This window comes from Bufo gargarizans, chromosome 1 (genome assembly GCF_014858855.1).
Source record: "Bufo gargarizans isolate SCDJY-AF-19 chromosome 1, ASM1485885v1, whole genome shotgun sequence".
NCBI classification, from domain to species: Eukaryota; Metazoa; Chordata; class Amphibia; order Anura; family Bufonidae; genus Bufo; species Bufo gargarizans.
Genome location: NC_058080.1, coordinates 403,104,433 through 403,129,020, shown reverse-complemented (window position 1 = coordinate 403,129,020; position 24,588 = coordinate 403,104,433). Strand labels below are relative to the sequence as shown.

At 44.6% G+C, this 24,588-nt stretch overlaps 1 protein-coding gene across 2 annotated transcripts in view; it reads right to left on the bottom strand.

Moving 5' to 3' along the window:
• Nucleotides 1-24,588, bottom strand: part of CORO2A (coronin 2A) — a 192,696-nt gene that overhangs the window by 124,193 nt on the left and 43,915 nt on the right. The window contains exon 2 of one of the 2 annotated variants that reach the window (XM_044271266.1): nucleotides 3,132-3,140. The exons of the other annotated variant lie outside the window; for it this stretch is intronic. Coding sequence (XP_044127201.1) covers nucleotides 3,132-3,140 — 9 coding nt within the window. The remainder of the gene's footprint in view (nucleotides 1-3,131; nucleotides 3,141-24,588) is intronic. 2 annotated transcript variants of the gene reach the window in all.

The window sequence follows — 24,588 nt, the reverse complement described above, 5'->3', positions numbered from 1 at the left end:
GCCAAAAATCCTGAACACTTGCCGCAAGGCCGGATCCGGAATTAATGCCCATTGAAAGGCATTGATCCGGATCTGGCCTTAAGCTAAACGTCGTTTCGGCGCATTGCCGGATCCGACGTTTAGCTTTTTCTGAATGGTTACCATGGCTGCCGGAACGCTAAAGTCCTGGCAGCCATGGTAAAGTGTAGTGGGGAGCGGGGGAGCAGTATACTTACTGTCTGTGCAGCTCCCGGGGCGCTCCAGAGTGACGTCAGGGCGCCCCACCCGCATGGATGACGTGATCGCATGGCACGTCATCCATGCGCATGGGGCGCTCTGACGTCACTCTGGAGCGCCCGGGAGCCACGCGGACTGTAAGTATACCGCTTCCCCTCTACCCACTACTACTATGGCAACCAGGACTTTAATAGCGTCCTGGCTGCCATAGTAACACTGAAAGCATTTTAAAGACGGATCCGTCTTCAAATGCTTTCAGTTCACTTGCGTTTTTCCGGATCCGGCGTGTAATTCCAGCAAGTGGAGTACACGCCGGATCCGGACAACGCAAGTGTGAAAGAGGCCTTAAAAGTGCTCAAGATCCCCCTCCCCCAAGCTCTGTACGGTTTGTCCCCTCTCCCTTAAAGGGGTTTCACTTCAGCAAATGCCCTTTAGGGTACATTCACACGACCGTGTGTAATCCTTTCTGATTTGCGGTCCACAAATAACGGCACAGTGTGCAAAAAAAAAAAAATAAAAAAAAAAAAAATGATGGCCTTCAAAAATACGGAAACTGATCCGCAAAAATGGATGACATACGGAAACCATTCCGTATTTCATCCACAATTTGCGGATCCATTGACTTGAATGGTGCTGTGGACCGATCTGTACGGACAATAGTAGGACATGCTTAATATTTATGCGGAATAGAAATGTGGACAACCTACTGAATGTTGTCCGCACATTTTATTCACCCATAGGAAAATGCGGAACCCATAGGAAAATTCACCCCCTTGTCCTGCCCTGCATAGTGCAGGACAAGGGCTTTTTCTTTACCTACAGTGACCTATTCGGGCTTTTCATGGGTATGCTAGTGACAGTCACTAAAGGGCGGTGTTAAGTGCTGCCCTAGCCTGTAAATAACCACCTTGCAAACCAGTAGCGGTGGCTGTGCTTGCACACTATAGAAAAAAAAGTGTTGGACTATACGTTCTCCCGAGGTCCCAGCCACCAGAGAGGCTAGTGCTTTTTCCTATATTGTGCAATCACGACCACCACTGATGGATTTCAGGGTGGCCGTAACCATGGAAATGAGCAGGGTATAAAATGATGGAAAATTAATCTAGCCAGCAAAGGAGGCAATATGGATAACAATATATTAGTAAGTGGCTTGTATTAACTTTATCTACATGATAAATGCCATTTGCTGATGTGAGACAGCCCCTTTAATGTCACTGATACAGTCCTGATCAAAAGTGTTAGACCACTTGAAAAATGGAAAAAAAATCATATTTAGCATGGCTGGATCTTAACAAGGTTCCAAGTAGAGCTTCAACATGCAACAAGAAGAAACGGGAGCGAGACAAAACATTTTTTGAGCATTCAATTTAATGAAAACAACAAAAACTGAAACCGGCTGTCTTTTCAGCTGATCAAAAGTTTAGGGCCACACCAAAAAAAAAACAAAAAAAACCCTCCCCTCAAAACAGAAATCCAACTTCCAAACATGAACTCCGTAATGAATAGCTCCGCAGTTATTGTTTATCACTTCCAAAATTTGTTTCAGCATGCTTGATGCAAGAGTTTCCATGAGGGGAGTGGGAAAATTTCTCCAAGTAGTGAAGACGGCCACACGAAGGCCATCTACTGTCTGGAACTGTTGTTCATTTTTGTAAACTTCCCTTGCCATCCATCCCCAAAGGTTCTCGGTTGGATTTAGATCAGAGGAACACGCAGAATGGGCCAAAAGTGTGATGTTATTCTCCTGGAAAAAGTCCCTTGTCCTGCGGGCATTGTGTACTGTAGTGTTGTCCTGTTGAAAAACCCAGTCGTTACCACACAGATGAGGGCCCTCAGTCATGAGGAATGCTCTCTGCAACATCTGGACATAGCCAGCGGCTGTTTGACGCCCCTGCACTTCCTGAAGCTCCATTGTTCCACTGAAGGAAAAAGCACCCCAGACTATTATGGCACCCCCTCCACTGTGGAGCGTAGAAAACATCTCAGGTGGGATCTGCTTGTCATGCCAGTAACGTTGGAAACCATCAGGACCATCAAGGTTACATTTTTTATCAATCACCTTTGATTGTCCCATGTTTGGTGCTCTCTTGCAAAGTCCAAACAAACAGTTCCAATGGCATTCAAGGAGACAAGGTCTTTGAAGACGTTTTTTGTTTTTGAAGCCCTTCAGTCTCAGATGCCGTCTGATGGTTATGGGGCTGCAGTCAGCACCAGTAAGGGCCTTAATTTGGGTCAAGGATCGTCCAGTGTCTTGACGGACAGCCAATTGGATCCTCCGGCTCAGTGCTGATGAAATTTTATTGGGTCTTCCACTTTACTTTTGTTCCATAACCCTCAGGATCATTTAGGAAATTCCAAATGACCTTGCTTATGCAGTTCAACAACCCGACCACGTTCAAAAAGGGAGTTTTTTTGCCTTTGCCATCACAACGTGTGACTATCTGACAGAGAATGACAATGAATCCACATCTTTGCACAGATTTGGCTTTTTAAAAAGGCATGTGGTCCTAAAATTTGGATCAGCTGAACAACAGCCCGTTTCAGTTTAATCGTTATTTTCAATTAATTGAATGCTCAAAAAATGTTTTGTCTCACTCATTTCTTCTTGTTGCATGTTGAAGCTCTACTTGGAACCGTGTTAAGATCCAACAATGTAAAATATGATTTTTTTTGCCATTTTTCAAGTGGTCTTAAACTTTTAATCAGGACTGTATGTGCAATCAAATCTCATGCAGTTTATAGTCAGTGTAGACTACAGTGCATGTCCAGCAGAAACTGTGAGGGAGGCCAAAGCCCACTGTATGAAATGTAATGTGCAAGCATCAGCGGGGCTGCAGATTCGGGATGTCCCTTCCGCAGGATGAAAATGACAATTGTGTCTTAGCCCCCTTTCTCTTTTGACTCATTTGTCCTACCCGCAACAACTAAAAAAAAAAATTGACACAGTGTCAAAAACACACATCTAGGTGGATTAGGAAGTATTTTTATTATTTAGATTATGTAACTCATGAAGGATGTGAGCAGAGGATGATCCAAGTACATGGTGACCATCTACCGTTCCACTGATGACCCACCATATTTCTATGTTATTCCATCCATAACTTACATTCACAAAGCTATAAATTCTTATAGGAACGAAGCCATTTAGTGCCCATAAAGTCCAAATATGTAACCGAAAAGGTTCTGCCAGCTAAAACCAGTTAGTAACATCTCCTTTTTTTTTTCTAATCTATTTTTTAAATTGTATTTCTGAACATGATTATGGGGGCGGCCATCTTGCCTGAGCTGTTCTTAACAGCATTTACAAAGCATTACGGAAGCCCTATGGGCCATAGATACAATGGTCAGGAGGGGGCATCACTGACTTCTATGGGAGAGTTTTGTAGGCAGTCTCCGTGACCTGTGCAGAGGTCAGTGTACAAGGAAAGAATAGATAAGCTCTGACAATCACCCAATGGTGGATCCTGTCTTATCTATACACAGAGGTGATATTGTTACAGACTGGATTAGAATGAGAGATAAGAAGATAACTGCAGTAAAGTGATCTGCACAGACCAAGAAGGAGCACCTATTATTAGACTTAGGCCTAGTTCACACAAACGTTTTTTTTGCGGGTGTACGGGCCGTTTTTTTGTGTTCCGTATACGGAACCATTCATTTCAATGGTTCCGCAAAAAAAACTGAATGTGTTCCGTATGCATTCCGTTTCCGTATTTCCGTTTTTCCGTTCCGTTGAAAGATAGAGCTTGTCCTATATTTGGCCGTAAATCACGGGTCGTGGCTCCATTCAAGTCAATGGGTCCGCAAAAAAAACGGAACACATACGGAAATGCATCCGTATGTCTTCCGTTTCCGTTCCGTTTTTTCTGAATCATCTATTGAAAATGTTATGCCCAGCCCAATTTTTTCTATCTAATTACTGTATACTGTATATGCCATACGGAAAAACGGAACGGAAAAACGGAAAGGAAACGGAAACACAACGGAACTTAAAAATGGAACAACGGATCCGTGAAAAACGGACCGCAAAAAACAATAATAGCAATACGGTCGTGTGAACTAGGCCTTAGGCCTCATGCACACGACAGTTGTGTGCATCCGTGGCCGTTGTGCCGTTTTCCGTTTTCGCGGACCCATTGACTTTCGATGGGTCCATGAAAAAATAAATAAATAAATAAATAAAAAATAAATCGGAAAATGTACCGTTTTGCAGCAGAGACCGCGATCCGTGTATCCTGTCCGTCAAAAAAATAAGACCTGTCCTATTTTTTTGACAAACAACGGTTCACAGACCCATTCAAGTCAATGGGTCCGTGAAAGAACACGGATGCACACAAGATTGTCATCCGTGTCCGTGATCCGTGGCCGTAGGTTACTTTCATACAGACGGATCCAAAGATCAGTCTGCATAAAAGCTTTTTCAGATCTAAGTTTTCACTTCGTGAAAACTCATATCCGACAGTATATTCTAACACAGAGGCGTTCCCATGGTGATGGGGATGCTTCTAGTTAGAATACACTACAAACTGTGTACAAGACTGCCCCCTGCTGCCTGGCAGCACCCGATCTCTTACAGGGGGCCGTGATCAGCACAATTAACCCCTTCAGGTGCGGCACCTGAAGGGGTTAATTGTACTATTATATCCCCCTGCAAGAGATCAGGGCTGCCAGGCAGCAGGGGGCAGACCCCTCCGCAGTTTGAATATCATTGGAGGCCAGTGCGGCCCCCCCCTCCCTCCCTCTATTGTAATAATTTGTTGGTGGCACAGTGTGCACCCCCCATCGCCCCCCCCCCTTCCTCCCTGTATTGTAATAATTATTCGTTGGTGGCACAGTGTGCGCCCCCCATCGGCCCCCCCCTTCCTCCCTGTATTGTAATAATTATTCGTTGGTGGCACAGTGTGCGCCCCCCATCCCTCTATAGCATTAACAACATTGGTGGCCAGTGCCCCCCCCCCCCCCCCCCGATCATTGGTGGCAGCGGAGTTCCGATTGGAGTCCCAGTTTAATCGCTGGGGCTCCGATCGGTAACCATGGCGCTACTGCAGCCCTGATTGCCATGGTTACTTAGCAATAGTACAATAGTAAAAGATTCATACTTACCTGGGAGCTGCGATGTCTGTGTCCGGCCGGGAGCTCCTCCTACTGGTAAGTGACAGCAATGCGCCGCACCAACCTGTCACTTACCAGTATGTCACTTACCAGTAGGAGGAGCTCCCGGCCGGACACAGACATCGCAGCTCCCAGGAAAGTATGAATCTTTTACTACAAAGAAAAAATATGGAAATTTCAGCCCGCACAACCCCTAGCAGGTGCAGATTGCTATGGCGAAATACAAATACAAACGTAAAAACACAAAATGCAATCGCACACTGCAACCAGCACTCTGCCCTGCCTTTATGCTGGATGTTGAATAAGGCATTGGTGTACATTTTGGCCAAAGCGTAATAAGCCGCTCACCACGTCAAGGTCGCCTTCATGAGTGGTCCCTAACACTAGTTCCTACCTTTTATGGGCCATGACAGCCACATAAAGTCCAGGGAGCGCAGGTACAGCATGTACGCCAAGCACACTCTGCTTTTAACCCCGTCCGGTGCCATTATAGCTTTCATCGGATCCAGGGATGCAAGTACCAACATGCATGCTGAGCCCACTATATACTTCTCCTGGAGCCTAATGGCTACTGGTAGGTGCTATATAAGCAGACTCAGTTTTATACTGACTTTAAAACCAGCCTCCAGGGGGGCAGATTAACTGGACAGGTGTGCTTGACTGTGTGCTTGGCGTGCATGCTGTACCTGCGCTCCCTGGACTTTATGAGGCTGTCATGGCCCATAAAAGGTAGGAACTAATGTTAGGGACCACTCATGAAGGCAACCTTGACGTGGTGAGTGGCTTATTACGCTTTGGCCAAAATGTACACCAATGCCTTATTCAACATCCAGCATAAAGGCAGGGCAGAGTGCTGGTTGCAGTGTGCGATTGCATTTTGTGTTTTTACGTATGAATCTTTTACTATTGTACTATTGCTAAGTAACCATGGCAACCAGGGCTGCAGTAGCATCCTGGTTGCCATGGTTACCGATCGGAGCCCCAGCGATTAAACTGGGACTCCGAATGATATTCAAACTGGGGAGGGGGGGGGGGGGGGGGTCTGCCCCCTGCTGCCTGGCAGCCCTGATCTCTTGCAGGGGGATATGATAGTACAATTAACCTCTTCAGGTGCGGCACCTGAGGGGTTAATTGTGCTGATCACGGCCCCCTGTAAGAGATCGGGTGCTGCCAGGCAGCAGGGGGCAGTCATGTACACAGTTTGTAGTATATTCTAACTAGAAGCGTCCCCATCACCATGGGAACGCCTCTGTGTTAGAATATACTGTCGTAAATGAGTTTTACGATCTAACACATATCCGACAGTATATTCTAACATAGAGGCGTTCCCATGGTGATGGGGACGCTTCAAGTTAAAATATACCATCGGATTGGAGAAAACTCCGATCAGATGGTATAAAAGGGACTCCAGACTTTACATTGAAAGTCAATGGGGACGGATCCGTTTGAAATGGCACCATATTGTGTCAACGTCAAACGGATCCGTCCCCATTGACTTGCATTGTAATTCAGGACGGATCCGTTTGGCTCCGCACAGGCCAGGCGGACACCAAAACAACTTTTTTTTCATGTCCGTGGATCCTCCAAAAATCAAGGAAGACCCACGGACGAAAAAACGGTCACGGATCACGGACCTATGGACCCCCGTTTTTGCGGACCGTGAAAAAAATACTGTCGTGTGCATGAGGCCTTAAAGGAGTTCTGCAGTTTTTTTTTTAAACTAGATCATCAGCATCTGATCGGCGGGGGTCCGACACATGGGAACCCCCGCCGATCAGCTGTCTCAGAAGGCAGCAGCGCTGACAGTAGTGCCACGGCCTTCTCGCTGTTTACTACAGGCCAATGACGTCACGACTAGTATCAATAGCCTGTACAGGGCTAAGCTCTGTTCATTTGAATGGAGCTTAGCCCCGCCCAGGCCATTGATACTAGTCGTGAAATCACTGGGCTTGCAGTAAACATCGAGAAGGCACTACTGCCAGCGCCGCTGCCTTCTCAAACAGCTGATCGGCAGGGGTCCCGGGTGTCGGATACACGCCGATCAGATGCTGGTGATCTATCCAGAGGATAGATCATCAGTTTAAAAAAACTGCAGAACCCCTTTAATGGCCAATGCAAAAACTGCAGGATTTTACCGTTTTTGTTTAAATATAGATAGACATGGAAAATTAAAAACATCAAAAATTCTTAAAAAATATGTTAAACATAAAAATGGGATTTAAACAATAGGTCATTTTCTGATGACACATTCCTTTTAAGCAACTTTTTACACAAGGAGTCAGAGGTCCTTTTGGTGTCATTTTATATTTCTTTCTTAGTATCTCAGCATCTGAATGATCAGATCACAACCACTGGACAACTAGTACAACAATTACTTTGTCGCTGACCATACATCAGTGAATGTTTTTAAAATTTCTTGAAATTTTTGCAGCATATAGATCATAGGCATCTTGAAAAAAGCTTTTAGAGAGAAGTCTCATTCCTTTGAGAATTGGAAAATAGGCCAGACGAAAGAGGTAATTTCCACTTGCTGACTCATCTAGTATTCATTCATTATTATGTCTGCCGGGATTAACCCTATTCACCCTGCAAATCAGATATATGTGTATAATCCCTTCAATATATAGGCTCTGTGCAAGTTGTATATATATCAGATAGCCAATGTCTAAATAGCTTGTATCTCAGTAAATGCAGTAGCTCACTTCTGATGTAACACAAGCACATGAATGAAGCATCCCGTTGCCACAAAAAGCAAAAACTGCACATTTTTATATCTACACAATGGAGGCATCACATTTAGGATTACCTTCAACCTCGATATTTTAAGTCCCTTTGAGGAACTATGCCAGGATAGAATTTCATTTTAGAAAATATATCTAGGACTAAATTTAGGTCAATTGATATCAATTATAGGAACCCTCTCTTTACAATTGCTTTTAAAAGAGATAGGAATATGACCCTCATTCAGATGCAAGGGCTTTCAAAATAGTTTTACAAGGAGGTAATAATATTAAACCCCTACCAACACCGGGTATGGGAATGTGAACAGTCTACTCTTAACCCTTTCCAAACTTCAATTTCTCTGTAAAACAGATAGTGATGGATGAGCGAATCGACTTTGGATTAAACATACAAAGTCTATTTGTTTAATACTTCGTTTGAATACTGTACGGATATTAGAATGTAATGGCTCCTATGAGCCCAAGTTATTACTTTGCGCATCTCGCAAGACTTCGCATAACTTCAAAAATCGATTTCTACAATAAAAAAAACAATTTCCCCACATTTTTTTACAGTAGAAATAGATTTTTGAACTTATCATGCATAGTCTCGTGAAGTAATAACTTCGGCTCATAGGTGCCAATAAATTCTAATACTGGACTGAGTGCTCGCGCCGTACAGTATTCAAACGAGGCATTATACGAATTGACTTCGGATGTTTCATCTGAAGTCGATTCGCTCATCCCTAATAGTGATACCTCATATAATAGTTATTACTTTACTTTTCCCATATGTCTACTTTATGTTTGGATCATTTTGTAAATGCAGTTTTATTTTTTGGGGACGTTAGAAGGCTTAGAATGTTAGAAGCAAATCAGAAAATTTTTCAGAAAATTTCCAAAACCCACTTTTTTAAAGAACCAGTTCAGTTATGAAGTCACTGTTGGGATAACATAATAGAAACCACCCATAAATGACCCCATTTTAGAAACGACACCACTTAGGCCTCTTGCATACGAGCGAAATGGATTAGGTCCGGATGCGTTCAGGAAAATTCACACCATTTTGCAAGCAAGTTCAGTTTGTTTGCGATTGCGTTCAGTTATCATGCAGGTGAAATGCGCATTGATGCGTTTTTCACGCGCGTGATAGAAAACTGAAGGTTTACAAACGTCTCTTAGCAACCAACAGTGAAAAACGCATCGCATCTGCATTTGCTTGCAGTCAGGCAGCCCCATTCACCTCTATGGGGCCAGCGTTGCGTGAAAAATGCAGAATATAGAACATGCTGCGATTTTCACGGAACGCAGAACTTATGCGTGAAAAACACGTACACAGACCCATTGAAATGAATAGGTTCGGACTCAGTGCGGGCGCAATGCACTTGCATTGCACCCGCGCGGAAAACTCGCTCGTGTGAAAGGGGCCTTAAGGTATTCAAAACTGATTTTACCAACTTTGTTAACCCTTTAGGTGTTCCACAAGAATTAAAGGAAAACGTAGATGAAATTTCTGAATTTCACTTCTTTGGCAGATTTTCCATTTTAATCCATTTTTTTCCGGTAACAAAGCAAGGGTTAACAACAACCAAACAAACCTCAACATTTATTACCCCAATTCTGTAGTTTACAGAAAACACCCCATATGTGGTCGTAAACTGCTGTACGGGCACACGGCAGGGCACAGAAGGAAAGGAATGCCATATGGATTTTTGAAGGGCAGATTTCACTGGGGTAATTTTAAGTTGCCATGTCATATTTGAAGACCCCCTGATGCGTTCCTAGAGTAGAAAGTCAAAAAAAGTGACCCCATTTTGGAAACTATGGGATAAGGTGGCAGTTTTGTTGGTACTATTTTAGGGTATATATGATTTTTGGTTGTCTATTTTAGGCTACTTTCACACTAGCGCCACGGACCTCCGGCAGGCTGTTTTGTCGGGTGAACAGCCTGTCGGATCCGTCCTGCCGCTAGTGACCGCGTGCCTCCGGACTGCCGCTCCGTCCCCGACGGAACAGCCTGCCGGAGGTCAGTGTGGCTAGTGTGAAAGTAGCCTTACACTGTTTTGTGAGGCAAGGTAACAAAAAATAGCTGTTTTGGCACGTTTTTTTTTTTTTTACAATGCTTATCTGACAGGTTAGATCATGTGCTATTTTATGGAGTATGTTGTTACAGATGCGACAATACCAAATATGACTTTTTCGTTGTTTGTTTCAGTTTTACATAAAGCATTTTTGAAAAAAAAAAAAAATTTTTTAGTATCTCCATATTCTGAAAGCCGTATTTTTTTTTTTGGGGGGGCGGTCTTATCTAGGGGATCATTTTTTGCAGGATGAAATGACGATTTGATTGGTACTATTTTAGGGTGCATATGACTTTTTTCACCAGGTTTTACAACTATTTTGATGTAAGGTGACAAAAAAAAAAAATGGCTTGACAGTTTTTTTTTTACGGTGTTCATCTGAGGGGTTAGGTCATGTGACATTTTAATAGACCTGGTTGTTACGGACACAACAATACCGAATATGTATGTATATTTCTTTTCACTTTTAACAGAATAAAAGCATTTTTTAAAACAAAACACTTTTTGTGATGTAAGGTGACCCAAAAAATGGTTTTTATTAAAAAAAAATATTTTGGTAGTGGATCATCTGATACTTTTATAGAGCCGGCTGTTACGGACGCGGCAATACCCAATATGTCTGGGGAGTTTTCTCACAATTTTGTGTTTTATTTTGGGAAAGCAGCTTTTTTATTTTATTTGAAGTGCAGTTCTGATGCATTCAGGATGCAGTTTTCAATTTAGCCAGTTTAGCAGCCTTGGTAAACCCTGGTGTTTTGCATAGTGAAAATGATTTAATTTAATTCAGCTAGCTGCAATAATAAAAAAAAAAAAAAAAACAGCATCCTGAATGCATGTCAGAACTGCACTCAATGCCAGCATCATTATAAAAAACACTTAACTTTTTTTTTTTTTTTTTGGTCCCACTGGGTCTGATCCCCTCTGCTCACTGAAAAAAGTGGACCAAACGGGTGAAAATGCTCCAAACCCAGACACTGTGGTGTGTCTATAACTGGGGGAGCAATTCCTCTGCATGCGGTCCGCAGACAACGGCATCCCCAGCAAAAAAATGCGTACAATGGAGGATGCCAGGGCGGACCGCATGCACCACAACATCTTACATTATGCAGATGAAAAAATATACATACACAATTCACTGCAAAAAAAATGAACCAAAATGATACGCAACTGACAATACTAGCTAATTCCTCAGGCCGATGTTAAAAGCTGAGAACTTTGCCAATATCTTCCAGTCAGGAACATATCGGAGCCCCTCATGCAGCACTCAGCATGCATGGGGTTCTACCACTAAACTGCCCGTGGTGTGTGAACAGGGTCTGAACAGTGCTAGAAATTACCTCACAGCCAGACTCTCACATGCCTCCATAGTGGTATCACCAATGCACTGTGAGGTAGGATAAAGCTGTGAGCCGCACCTACAACAGACCATGTGACACAGAAGCTGCCAGGCGCAAAAGAACGTTACCACCAAAATAAAGTGGCACATTCCATACAGCCTGGCTGCAAGTTAATTGCACTGTTCAGACCCTGTTCACACACCACGGCAGTTTAGTGGTAGGACTTCATGTGTGCTGAGACACTGACGTGGGGCATGAGGGACTCCGATATGTTCCTGACTGGAAGTTATTGGCAAAGTTCTCAGCTTTTAACATCGGCCTGAGGTATAAGCTAGTATTGTCAGTTGCGTATCATTTTGGTGCATTTTTTTCAGTGACTTCTGATCCCCTCTGCAATGCATTATAATCCATCCTGTATTATAATGCATTACATGTCAGCTTTTATGCTGACCGCCTGCCTGTGAGACCCAGTCTAAGGGTCTGGATCTCACAAGCTTCCGTAGAAGGCCATTCCCGATGCCTATGGAACGCATCAAGCTGCCTTCTCTGCCATTGGGTCCACGTCACTGCAGCGCAGGGACAAGTACCCTTCGCAAACCCCCTGCATGCTGCGGTCAGCTTTGGCCGCAGCATACAAGGGGTTAATATGTTGGCATCGTGTGTTTTCATCGATGCCGGCGTACTGTATGCAGCAGGGGCCCGGCTGTCAGTGACTGCCGGACTTCTCATGCTGATCGGGCGGGTGCAGCTCCTGCACCCGCCCAATTAGCCCACAGTACATGCACGGCGCTGGTCCTTAAGTCACATCCGCCAGCGCCGTACATGTACGGCAGAGGTCCTCTATGGATTAAAGGAGGTGTCCAGGATTTTGATATTGATGGCTTATCCTCTGCATAGGTCATCAATATCTGATCAGTGGGGCCCGACTCCCAGAACCTCCACCGATCAACAGTTTGAAGAGGCTGCAGCACTCTGGGGACCTCCACACGGCACCACACATTGTATGGTGGCTGTGCTTGGTATTGAAGCTCAGGTCCTTTCAATTAAACTGGACTGAGCTGCACGATGGCAGAACATGACGTCACTGGCCTAGGAAGAGGTGGCAGCACTCAACGGGCCAGGAGTTGGACCCCCCCAATCAGATACTGATGACCCATCCTGTGGGTAGCCCATCAATATCAAAATCTTGGACAATCCCTTTATTCTTCCAATATAACAACTGGATGGCTTTCTTGCCAAAAGAAAAGAGCAGAAAAATATTCAGCAGGACCCAACGTTTTCTGTGAAATGGAGTACTGAATGTTTCGTCACAATTTTTTTAATAAGTATATGTTAGGCTACTTTCACACTCGCGTTTGGTGCGGATCCATCATGGATCTGCACAGACGGATCCGTTCAGATAATACAACAGTCTGCGTCCGTTCAGAACGGATCCGTTTGTATTATCTTTAACATAGCCAAGACGGATCCGTCTCGAACACCATTGAAAATCAATGGAGATCGGATCCGTTTTCTATTGTGCAAGATTGTGTCATAGGTTTGGCTCAGTTTTGTCAGACTGACACCAAAACTCTGCAAGCAGCGTTTTGGTGTCCGCCTCCAAAGCGGAATAGAGACGGAATGGAGCCAAACTGATGCATTCCGAGCGGATCCTTTTTCATTCAGAATGCATGAATGATCCGCTTTGGACCGCCCTGAACGAATCTCAAACGGAAACCAAAACACCAGTGTGAACGTAGCCTTAGACAAAACCAGGAGTGGGTGCAAAACACAAGAGGCAGATACTTCCAGTATACTTTTTCTCTGCAAGCTCCATTTCTGGTTTTGGCTTAGGTAGGGTAATAGGTCTCCTTAAAGAGACCAGTCCTCTATGGAGACTTAGCAGACGAGCGTGTGCGGATAAGGTCCGAATGTGTTGCGAATGCCTTCAGTGAAAAATGCGCGATTTCGCAAACAAAGTCATTCAGTTTCGTCTGCGATTGCATACAATTTTTATTGCACAGGTGCAATGCGATTTAATGCGTTTTGCACATGCGTGATAAAAAGCTGAAGGTACACAAACTACATCTCTTAGCAACATTCTGTGAAAAACGCAACGCATCCGCACTTGCTTGCAGATGCGATGCGATTTTCACGCAGCTTCATTCACTTCTATGGGGCCAACGTTGCATGAAAAACACAGAATATAGAACATGCTGTGATTTTCACGCGACGCACAAGTGATGCGTGAAAACGAACGCACATGTACACAGCCTCATTGAAATTAATGGGTCCGGATTCCGTGCAGGCGCAATGCGTTCGCATCATGCATTGCACCCACGCTGAATACTTGCTCGTCTGCAAGGGGCCTTACTAGAAGTGCTCCATGGTATGGAGCCTTTTTGGCAATGCTCCATGGGAAAACAATATGCAAAGAGGTATCTGCCAAGGAAAGAGAACCATCTCGCTAGCGTCACCTTCTGGAATTGGCTCTCTACGAGCCAAAATCTGACTTTTTAATAAGCCTTAGTACATGAAAAGGGAAAGTAGCCAATCCAAATATTCATCTGTAGACAGCTGTTTCTGGGTGCTTGCCCCTCATCAGTACTAAATAAAATTCTGGCTGGCTACTGGCATTACTCTACCCAAGATGCATCCAAGGTATTGCAAACAGAGAGCTAAAATCCTACTCTGTACGGATGGATATTTAGCTAGTCTATTTTCCCTTTTGCCAGTCAGAATGGGAGCTGCTTGTGTCTACGTTCAGGCTCACAGAAGGGAAGGGGGGGTCCAATTGGGAGACCTTCCTTTATGACAAGCAATGCAATGGCCAACCTGCGGCTCTCCGGCAGTTTTTTCAGTGATTTATATATTTGTATTTTCATCCGCACAATGCTCCAGTCTGTGTAGGATGCTTCTGTGGTGCATGTGGACCGCGCTGGCGTCCTCCATTGTACGCATTATTTGCTTGGGATGGTCGTTTGCTGCGGTCCACATGTGGTGGGACTGCTCCCCCAATGAGAAACACGCTACAGTGTTTGGGGTTTGAGCAGCTCCCCCATACTTGCCACTGTATTTCTGTGGTCCATATGTGGTGGAACTGCTCATCCAATGAGAAACACGCTACAGTGTTTGGGGCTTGGGCGGTTCCCCCATATTGGCCACTATAATTTTGTTTTATATGTATTGAATGTGTGCACTCTTTTGCACCTGGAAACCTCCATCACACAGTCTGATATGGGTGTAGCTCACAGTCTTGCTTTGTTCACATTGCATTAGTTGTCCTGCTAGGCGGTTGTGTGGAAGCTTGGCTGTGAGCTGGATTTCATCACCTTCAGACAGTGTTCACACCATAGTTAGTGCACCAGAGTTAGCGCAGTGGTAGGACCCCTTGCCATGCTGAGTGACCGTGACGTGGTGCATGATGGGCTCCGATATCTTCCCGACAGGAATATATTGGCAAAAGTCTCAGCTTTTAATATCTGCTTGTATGACCAGCTAGTATAGTCAGTGACATATCTGTTTGTTGCATTTTTTCAGTGAAAACTACAACTCCCACCATGCCCTGCTGTAGGCAGTCTGGCATGCTGGGAGTTGTAGTTTTGCAACAGCTGGAGAGCCTCAGGTTGGCCATCCCTCCTCTAGGATGTCTAATCAAGACAACCCCTGACCAAATGCCTTATTATGTAGGTCAAATGGACAACTCTTTTAGGCCTCCTCGTGGTCGTGCTTATTCACTTTAATAGGTTTGCGATCCGGCCGTTCCGGAACGGAAGTACGGGACGAAACCCCACGGAAGCACTCCATAGTGTTCCCGTAGGATTCCGTTCCACACCATTTTGCATCTACAGACCCATTGCAGTGAATGGGTCAGCATCCGTGAGGCGGAATGCACACGGAACGGTGCCCGTGTATTGCGGATCGGCAAATGCGGTCTGCAATACGGCAACGGGAAGCACACGTTCGTGTGCAGGAGGCCTTAAGGTGGTGAAACTAGGGAAATATGGTCATTTATAGGGAGAACTGTGTGCATTTGTAGCGGAATGCTCTATGGTCCATATAATATATAACATGAGGCTCCAGCACAACCATGCTACATGCAATAAGAAGAAAAATCTCTATATTATGGTTAAAAAAACATGTAGAATATCAACTGTTAAATGGAAGCAGTTCAGAAAAAAAATTCTAACCCCATTCAATATATTAAATTCTGATACAAAAGTGAAAATGTAGCACTTTATCGGTGGCATTCACAAAACGTCCTTCAACAAAACAATGTTTTTACATCTTGATGAGAATATGCCTGGAATGGCTAGTTTATAACAAATATCACACTGTCAAGGATAAAACATTGTGGGAGTTTTCAAAGCTAAAAGCCTACTTTTTTTTTTTTTAACCAACACCATATCCCTTCAATTTGGTCAATTATACTAAAATGCCATGCATTTGCACATTGCAAGTCATTGGCTAAAACATAAAACATAAGTCACAAGCACTAAGTTGTCTTTAATCAACTGACTGCTTCAAACGCTGTTTTGAAGTTACATAAGTGATGCTATAACGCATCAAACTCAGAACAGGCTCAGTCAAAACTAAAGTTGCAAAACTGTAGGACATGTTCTAACCTCTCATCATCAGTTTGTGAGTCATGTTAGTCCTGGCCATCTCTAGAATTCACCACCTGAGATTTTATTTTTATTTTGTACTGATTACCTATCCTCAGGACAGGTCATCAGTATCTGATGGGAGGGGATTGAACACCTGGAACCCCCAGCAATCAGCTGTTTAAGGAGCACTGCTGCCTTCTCGCAGCTTACCAACCACAGCTCTGTACATTGTATAGTGGCTGTGCTTGGAATTGCGGCTCAGCGCCATTCACTTGTACGGGGCTAAGCTGCTCCTTGGCCATGTGACACATGCACATGCCGTCACTCCGCCTAGAAAAAGACGAGAGAAGGCCGCAGCGCACGTGCGGGGACTACTGGCAGCGGCCTCGTTATGCGAAGTGCGCCGGCCGGCGCATGTGCAATTCGCATAACGTGGCCGCTGCCAGGAGTCCCCGTGCGTGCGCACTAGGTATAACCTGATGCGCCCGTGCGATCTGGCCCGGCTCACCCTCAATTCAGAGGGTGGCGCTGGGCACCGAAAGGAGATGGCTGCAGCCGAGCACCCTGCATCGTGAGACGTCCCCTTGGACACATTTGTGTCGTGAGTGACAGGTTATATAAACCTGTTTTATATGATTATAGAGCCACAGGCGCATTTAGGATTCTGAGTATTAGTACGGACCTCGCCATATGTTTAGCTTATAGGCCTAAATTCTGATGACAGAATCCTACACTGCTCTGGAGGAACATATTGTAGTTGTGGAAAATGCATGGCTGGACTGTTCACATGATTGGGTTCTTAATCTTCAGGGTTTTATACTCTTTAGGAAAAACCGGGCAAATAGGAAAGTAGGTGAAGCATGTCAGTATGGCAGGAGTTATATGAAAGCAAGCGTGAAAGTAGTGATTGCAGGTTAAGATGGTGAGGATGTTAAAACCTTATAGGTGGAAACAATGTTTGGTGTACTTTACAGACCTCCTCAACATCACTGAGGAGACAAAGGTTCAGCTGTATAAGCAAATATAGCAGGGTGCACAGGTGGGTACAGTGGTGATAATGGGAGACTTTAAAGACCAGAAACTGGTACTGTCACACAATAATACAGATAATAAATTGTAGAGCTTTAAAGCTATTTTGGGTAATTATACCCATGCATAATGGGTATGCATAATTTATTCCCATAGACACCAAATATAAACTGATAAAATGAAACCTCACATGGCTTAGGGCTCTTTCACACCTGCGTTCTTTTCTTCCGGCATAGAGTTCCGTCGTCGGGGCTCTATGCCGGAAGAATCCTGATCAGTTTTATCCTAATGCATTCTGAATGGAGTGAAATCTGTTCAGGATGCATCAGGATGTCTTCAGTTCCGGACCGGAACGTTTTTTGGCCGGAGAAAATACAGCAGCATGCTGCGCTTTTTGCTCCGGCCAAAAATTCTAATCACTTGCCGCAAGGCCGGATCCGGAATTAATGCCCATTGAAAGGTATTGATCCGGACTTAAGCTAAACGTCGTTTCGGCGCATTGCCGGATCCGACGTTTAGCTTTTTCTGAATGGTTACTATGGCTGCCAAGACGCTAAAGTCCTGGCAGCCATGGTAAAGTGTAGCGGGGAGCGGGGGAGCAGCATACTTACAGTCCGTGCAGCTCCCGGGGTGCTCCAGAGTGACGTCATGGCGCCCCACGCGCATGGATGACGTGATCACATGGCACGTCATCCATGCGCATGGGGCGCTCTGACGTCACTCTGGAGCGCCCCGGGAGCCACGCGGACTGTAAGTATACCGCTCCCCCGCTCCTACTATAGCAACCAGGACTTTAATAGCGTCCTGGCTGCCATAGTAACACTGAAAGCATTTTGAAGACGGATCCGTCTTCAAAATGCTTTCAGTACACTTGCGTTTTTCCGGATCCGGTGTGTAATTCCGGCAAGTGGAGTACACGCCGGATCCGGACAACGCAAGTGTGAAAGAGGCCTTAGGCTACTTTCACACTTGTGGCAGTGATCCGGCAAACAGCTCCGTCGCAGGAACTGCCTGACGGATCCGGCAATCTGCATGCAAATGGACAGCATTTGTAGACAGATCCGGATGCGGATCAGTCCTACAAATCCTTTGTAAGAACGGATCCGTCTCTCCGTATGTCATCCTGAGAAACTGATCAGTTTTTCACATTTTTACCGGTCTGCGCAGACGGATCCAGCATTGCAGTTTCACCGGTCTCCGCAGATGGATCCGGCACTAATACATTTCAATGTAAATTAATGCCAGCAACTGATCTGGAATTTTGGACATAGATAATACCGCAGAATGCTGCGGTATTTCCTCCGTCCAAAACGCCGTTCAGTGACTGAACTGAAGACATCCGGATGCATCTTGAACGGATTTCTCTCCACGCAGAATACATGGGGATAAATCTGATCAGTTCTTTTCCAGTATTGAGCCCCTGTGACAGAACTCAGTGCCGGAAAAGAAAAACGCTAGTGTGAGAGTACCTTTACAGCTACTGAAGAAATAAAATCTGTTAAAATACAAAATGAACAGCAGGTGACTAAAACAAATCCCAAAAAACCCAAGGTCACAGCAGGTTCGTTTCCTAAACAATTCTGAGAGGTAGTCGCTGGAGATCAGAAAAAAAATAAGCAGATCTACTATATAGATTTTTTAGTTTTACATATGCAAAAGAAGAGAAAGGAGCAGATGTAGGTGGTGCCAGGGCTGTTAGTAATCAAGTAATATACTAAACCAGCTAAATGTAAATATGGTCCAAGCCAAGTTAAATAAAGTAAATGTGAACAAAGCCCCGTGCCCTTGCTCATAAATTTGAGAGATTCTCTGGTGAATGGTACAGTACCAAGAAACTGGAGCAAAGCAAATGTGGTGCCCATTTTTTATGAAGAGTTCTTGGCCTTCCCCAGGTAATTATAGACCTGCAAGCTTAACTTCCTTTATGTGTAAAAGGTATATACAGGAGTATGTGACCGTAAATAAAATCATAACGGAAAGCCAGCACAGATTTACCAAGGACAGAAGTTGGAAGACTAACCTGTTTTGTTTTTATGCAGAGGGCAGTAGAAGGCTGGGATCCAATCGCTTACAAAAAGTCCTGCATGCATGTCTTTTGGTCCAGCTGAAAGCCAGCATTTATGCCGGAAAGCGGACAGAACCGATTGTAGTCAATGGAAATCTGGCGATGCATAGCCTTAACTGGCTACGCTGAATACAATGAACTCCAGCGGTTTGCCAGAGTTGACATCTTAATAGGTAAAATAAAGTCTACAGGTTTAGCCTCCATTCACACGTCCGCAAAATGGGTCCGCATCTGTTCCGCAATTTTGTGGATCAGGTGCGGACCCATTTATTTTCAACGGGGCATCCGCGGACAAGAAAAGGCATTTTTTATGAGAGTGCTGGCGATGTGCGGTCCGCAAAATGCGGAACACACATTGCCGGTGTCAGTGTTTTACGGATCTGCAAAACGCATACGGACGTGTGAATGGACCCTTAGATGGTATAGTCTGCAATTGGACTGAAAACTGGCTGAAGGTCCATGTCCATCGAAATATGTTCAATTATTCCTTTTCTGAATGGTCCCTGTTCTAAATGGGTTACCCCAAGGTTTATCAGTGGGTCTACAATCATTTAACTATTTTTTGCAGATGACACCAAGCTATGAACTGTGAAGTCCATTTAAGACGTCCATAAACTACAAGCTGAAGTGTTTTGGCATCCACTTGACAAATGAGACTCAATGCCAACAAATGTAGCATTATGCATTTGGGTACAAACCATCTATATACAACATATGTTCTAGGAGGAGTAAAACTGGGAGAGGCAATTGTGGAGAAGGATTTGGGTGTACTTGTGTACCTGTCATATTAAAAGATGTATGTATTCGTGGGACTGGGAGATAATATTGCCACTTTACAAAGCTTTGATGCTGCCTCATCTGGAATATGTAGTTCAGCTCCGGGTACCAGTTTGGAAAGGATGCCTTGGAGCTGGAAAAGTGCAAAGAAAAGAGACTAAACTTATTAGGGGACAGGAGCATCTTAGTTATGAGGAAAGAGTAAAATTACATTTATTTAGAGAACTAGAAGAACTGTGAATCTGTGGAGTCTGCCTTACAACGTTATCAGGAACAGTTGACTGTTCTTAAAAGAAAAAAAAAGGATTAGATGAATTCTTCAAAATAAATAACATTAATGCTTATAAAAATGGGTAGAATTCTGGTTTCTCAGTTCCCTTTACTTAAAAGGGGTTGTTCACCTTTGGGGGCCCTTTGGCCTGAACTCTCCTCACATTATTGGATCTGGGTAAGGAAGCATACCCATCTGCTCCCCACCACAAGGTTCCGGCTCCTTTAATCCCCTGCTGCAGCTCCTTGGACCCACTTGTCAATATCCAGTATGACGGAGGCCATGTGGGTCGCAGCAGCCATGGCTTGTCTGCCATGTATTAAATTACCTGTTTACGTAGCGCATTGGAGACATGTCACCACTGTTGCCAGTCAATGGCTGCAACTGCATACATGATCCTGTCAACCCAGATGTTGATAGACAGGACCAGAGTTTAGCAGCGGGGGACCGAAGTAGTTAGAATCCTGTAGTGGGGATCAGGTAGGCATGCTTTCCACGTCAGGTCCAATGAAGTGGGAGGTCTGGACAAAAGGTTCACAAAGGTGGATAAACCATTTAATTTACACCTCCACCTATCCCTGGGTTGAACTTGATGGACATGTCTATTTTCAACGATATTATGTAACTATGCAATTTGAGTTAGTAAATTCAATATAGTCCATCTTCATCAGCATATAAAATGATGAGTGGTGATTAAATAAACGCAAATTCAATGAGACAACCCTAGTCCATTTACCCTATAAGAGCATATGGATGTTATAGAGGGAGGGTTTTCATAAGTAGAACCCACAGCAGAGCTTCCTTTCCAGCAAAGAGCCAACGCCATAGGATCCTACACTTGGCAACGATTTAGAAAAATTATTATATTGCAAAGTTACTACAATAGTTTTCCTTTCCTTGTGAAATTGGAGGTATGCTTTAAAAGGGGTATTCCAGTTATAACAAATTTCCCCCTATCCACAGGCCGAAAGGGATGAAGAACTCCTTTAACCCGAGACACCATTTCATAGATATTGCTCTCCGTGGAAATAAAAATATAATACATTTCTCTTATTATTGTCCGTCAGTAAATAACAGCCATATTGCCAGAGCTGCAGTCTTCAATAATGATGACAACGCAGAAGCTAAATAGAAGGTAATAGTACAAAGAAAGACTGTGTACTGTCAATGAGGAAGTGGAATTGCAAGCTAATAAGAGATGAAAGAAAACGAAGTTTACACAGGCTAAAATGTGTACTAGGTCAATTATATCCAGGAAATCTGATCAGCATTGCATCATACAGAGCAGCATCTGCTTAATGCTATAGTTAACATAATTGCTTTAGTACATCACTAAATATTAACTCTTCCCCATCTACTCACAGGCATGTACAGTATTTCATGTCGTATATTTCTCTCCTATACTAAGAGTACCATTTCAGATACACTATGGAAATATCCTTAATTTATTTTGACATCTACATTATACAGAAATAGATCTAAAAAAAGGTATAATATATTATCCAACCAAACACTAATGCATACGCACACACTCAACACATGGATTATATCGAAATACCACTGCTACAGTCGCGTCCATAAAGAGGTCGCCTTTATGCCAACAGATGGGCTCACACAACTTGATGTGTGCCAAGAACCTCAAAATGATGTCTATCCATAGTATATATAGCAGTAATGCGGTTCAAATTAATTTATAATGCCTGCATATTTCTCAGCACTAAAAGAATATCTATCAGCTACCTCAAAGACCTATTAACCTCCTAAGAGTTGCATTAAAATTGGACCAATAATATTTCCCCCCTGTGTTCCAGCAGTCAAAACTTTTAAATTTTTATCTTCTAAATTTAATTTATTTTTGCGGGATTAGTTGTAGGTTTTTTTAGCAACCATTTTGGGGTATATAACGTGTATTAAACAGGGTGGATTTGATTTAAATCAAAATTATTTAAATCACGATTTAACCACCTCCGGACCGCCTAACGCAGATGTGCGGTCCGGAGGTGGCAGCCCTGCGCACAGTCACGCATATATGCGTCATCTCGCGAGATGCGAGATTTCCTGTGAACGCGCGCACACAGGCGCGCGCGCTCACAGGAACGGAAGGTAAGCGAGTGGATCTCCAGCCTGCCAGCGGCGATCACTCGCTGGCAGGTTGGAGATCCGAATTTTTTAACCCCTAACAGGTATATTAGACGCTGTTTTCATAACAGCGTCTAACATACCTCCTACCTGGTCCTCTGGTGGTCCCTTTTGTTAGGATCGACCACCAGAGGACTCAGGTAGGTCAGTACAGTCGCACCAAACACCACACTACACTACACCCCCCCCCCAGTCACTTATTAACCCCTTATAGACCCATGATCACCCCATATAAACTCCCTGATCACCCCCGTCATTGATCACCGCCCTGTCATTGATCACCCCCCTGTCATTGATCACCCCCCTGTCATTGATCACCCCCCTGTCATTGATCACCCCCCTGTCATTGATCACCCCCCTGTCATTGATCACCCCCCTGTCATTGATCACCCCCCTGTCATGCTCCGTTCAGACGTCCGTATGATTTTTACGGATCCACGGATACATGGATCGGATCCGCAAAACGCATACGGACGTCTAAATGGAGCCTTACAGGGGGGTGATCAATGACAGGCGGGTGATCACCCATATACACTCCCTGATCACCCTCTGTCATTGATCACCCCCCTGTCATTGATCACCCCCCTGTAAGGCTCCATTCAGACGTCCGCATGATTTTTACGGATACATGGATACATGGATCGGATCCGCAAAACACATGCGGACGTCTGAATGGAGCCTTACAGGGGGTGATCAATGACAGGCGGGTGATCACCCATATACACTCCCTGATCACCCCCCTGTCATTGATCACCCCCCTGTAAGGCTCCATTCAGACGTCCGCATGTGTTTTGTGGATCCGATCCATGTATCCATGGATCCGTAAATATCATGCGGACGTCTGAATGGAGCCTTACAGGGGGTGATCAATGACAAGCGGGTGATCACCCATATACACTCCCTGATCACCCCCCTGTCATTGATCACCCCCCTGTAAGGCTCCATTCAGACGTCCGCATGTGTTTTGTGGATCCGATCCATGTATCCATGGATCCGTAAAAATAATGCGGACCTCTGAATGGAGCCTTACAGGGGGGGGGGGGTGATCAGTGACAGGGGGGTGATCACCCATATACACTCCCTGATCACCCCCCTGTCATTGATAACCCCCCTGTAAGGCTCCATTCAGACGTCCACATGTGTTTTGTGGATCCGATCCATGTATCCATGGATCCGTAAAAAATCATGCGGATGTCTGAATGGAGCCTTACAGGGGGGGTGATCAGTGACAGGGGGGTGATCACCCTGATCACCCTGATCACCCCCTGTCATTGATAACCCCCCTGTAAGGCTCCATTCAGACGTCCGCATGTGTTTTGTGGATCCGATCCATGTATCCATGGATCCGTAAAAATAATGCGGACCTCTGAATGGAGCCTTACAGGGGGGGGGGGGGTGATCAGTGACAGGGGGGTGATCACCCTGATCACCCCGTCATTGATAACCCCCCTGTAAGGCTCCATTCAGACGTCCGCATGTGTTTTGCGGATCCGATCCATGGATCCGTAAAAATTATACGGACGTCTGAATGGAGCCTTACCAGGGGGGTGATCCGGGAGTCTATATGGGTGATTACCCCCCCTGTCATTGATCACCCCCCTGTCATTGATCACCCCCCCCGTCATTGATCACCCCCCCCGTCATTGATCACCCCCCCCCTGTCATTGATCACCCCCCCCCTGTCATTGATCACCCCCCCCCTGTCATTGATCACCCCCCCCCCCCTGTCAGGCTCCATTCAGACATTTTTTTTGGCACAAGTTAGCGGAAATTTTTTGTTTGTTTTTGTTTTTTCTTACTAAGTCTCATATTCTACTAACTTGTGTCAAAAAATAAAATCTCCCATGAACTCACCATACCCCTCACGGAATCCAAATGCGTAAACATTTTTAGACATTTATATTCCAGACTTCTTCTCACGCTTTAGGGCCCCTAAAAAGCCAGGGCAGTATAAATACCCCACATGTGACCCCATTTCGGAAAGAAGACACCCCAAGGTATTCGCTGAGGGGCATATTGAGTCCATGAAAGATTGAAATTTTTGTCCTAAGTTAGCGGAAAGTGAGACTTTGTGAGAAAAAAACAAAAAAAATCAATTTCCGCTAACTTATGCAAAAAATAAAAAATTTCTAGGAACTCGCCAGGCCCCTCATTGAATACCTTGGGGTGTCTTCTTTCCAAAGTGGGGTCACATGTGGGGTATTTATACTGCCCTGGCTTTTTAGGGGCCCGAAAGTGTGAGAAGAAGTCTGGGA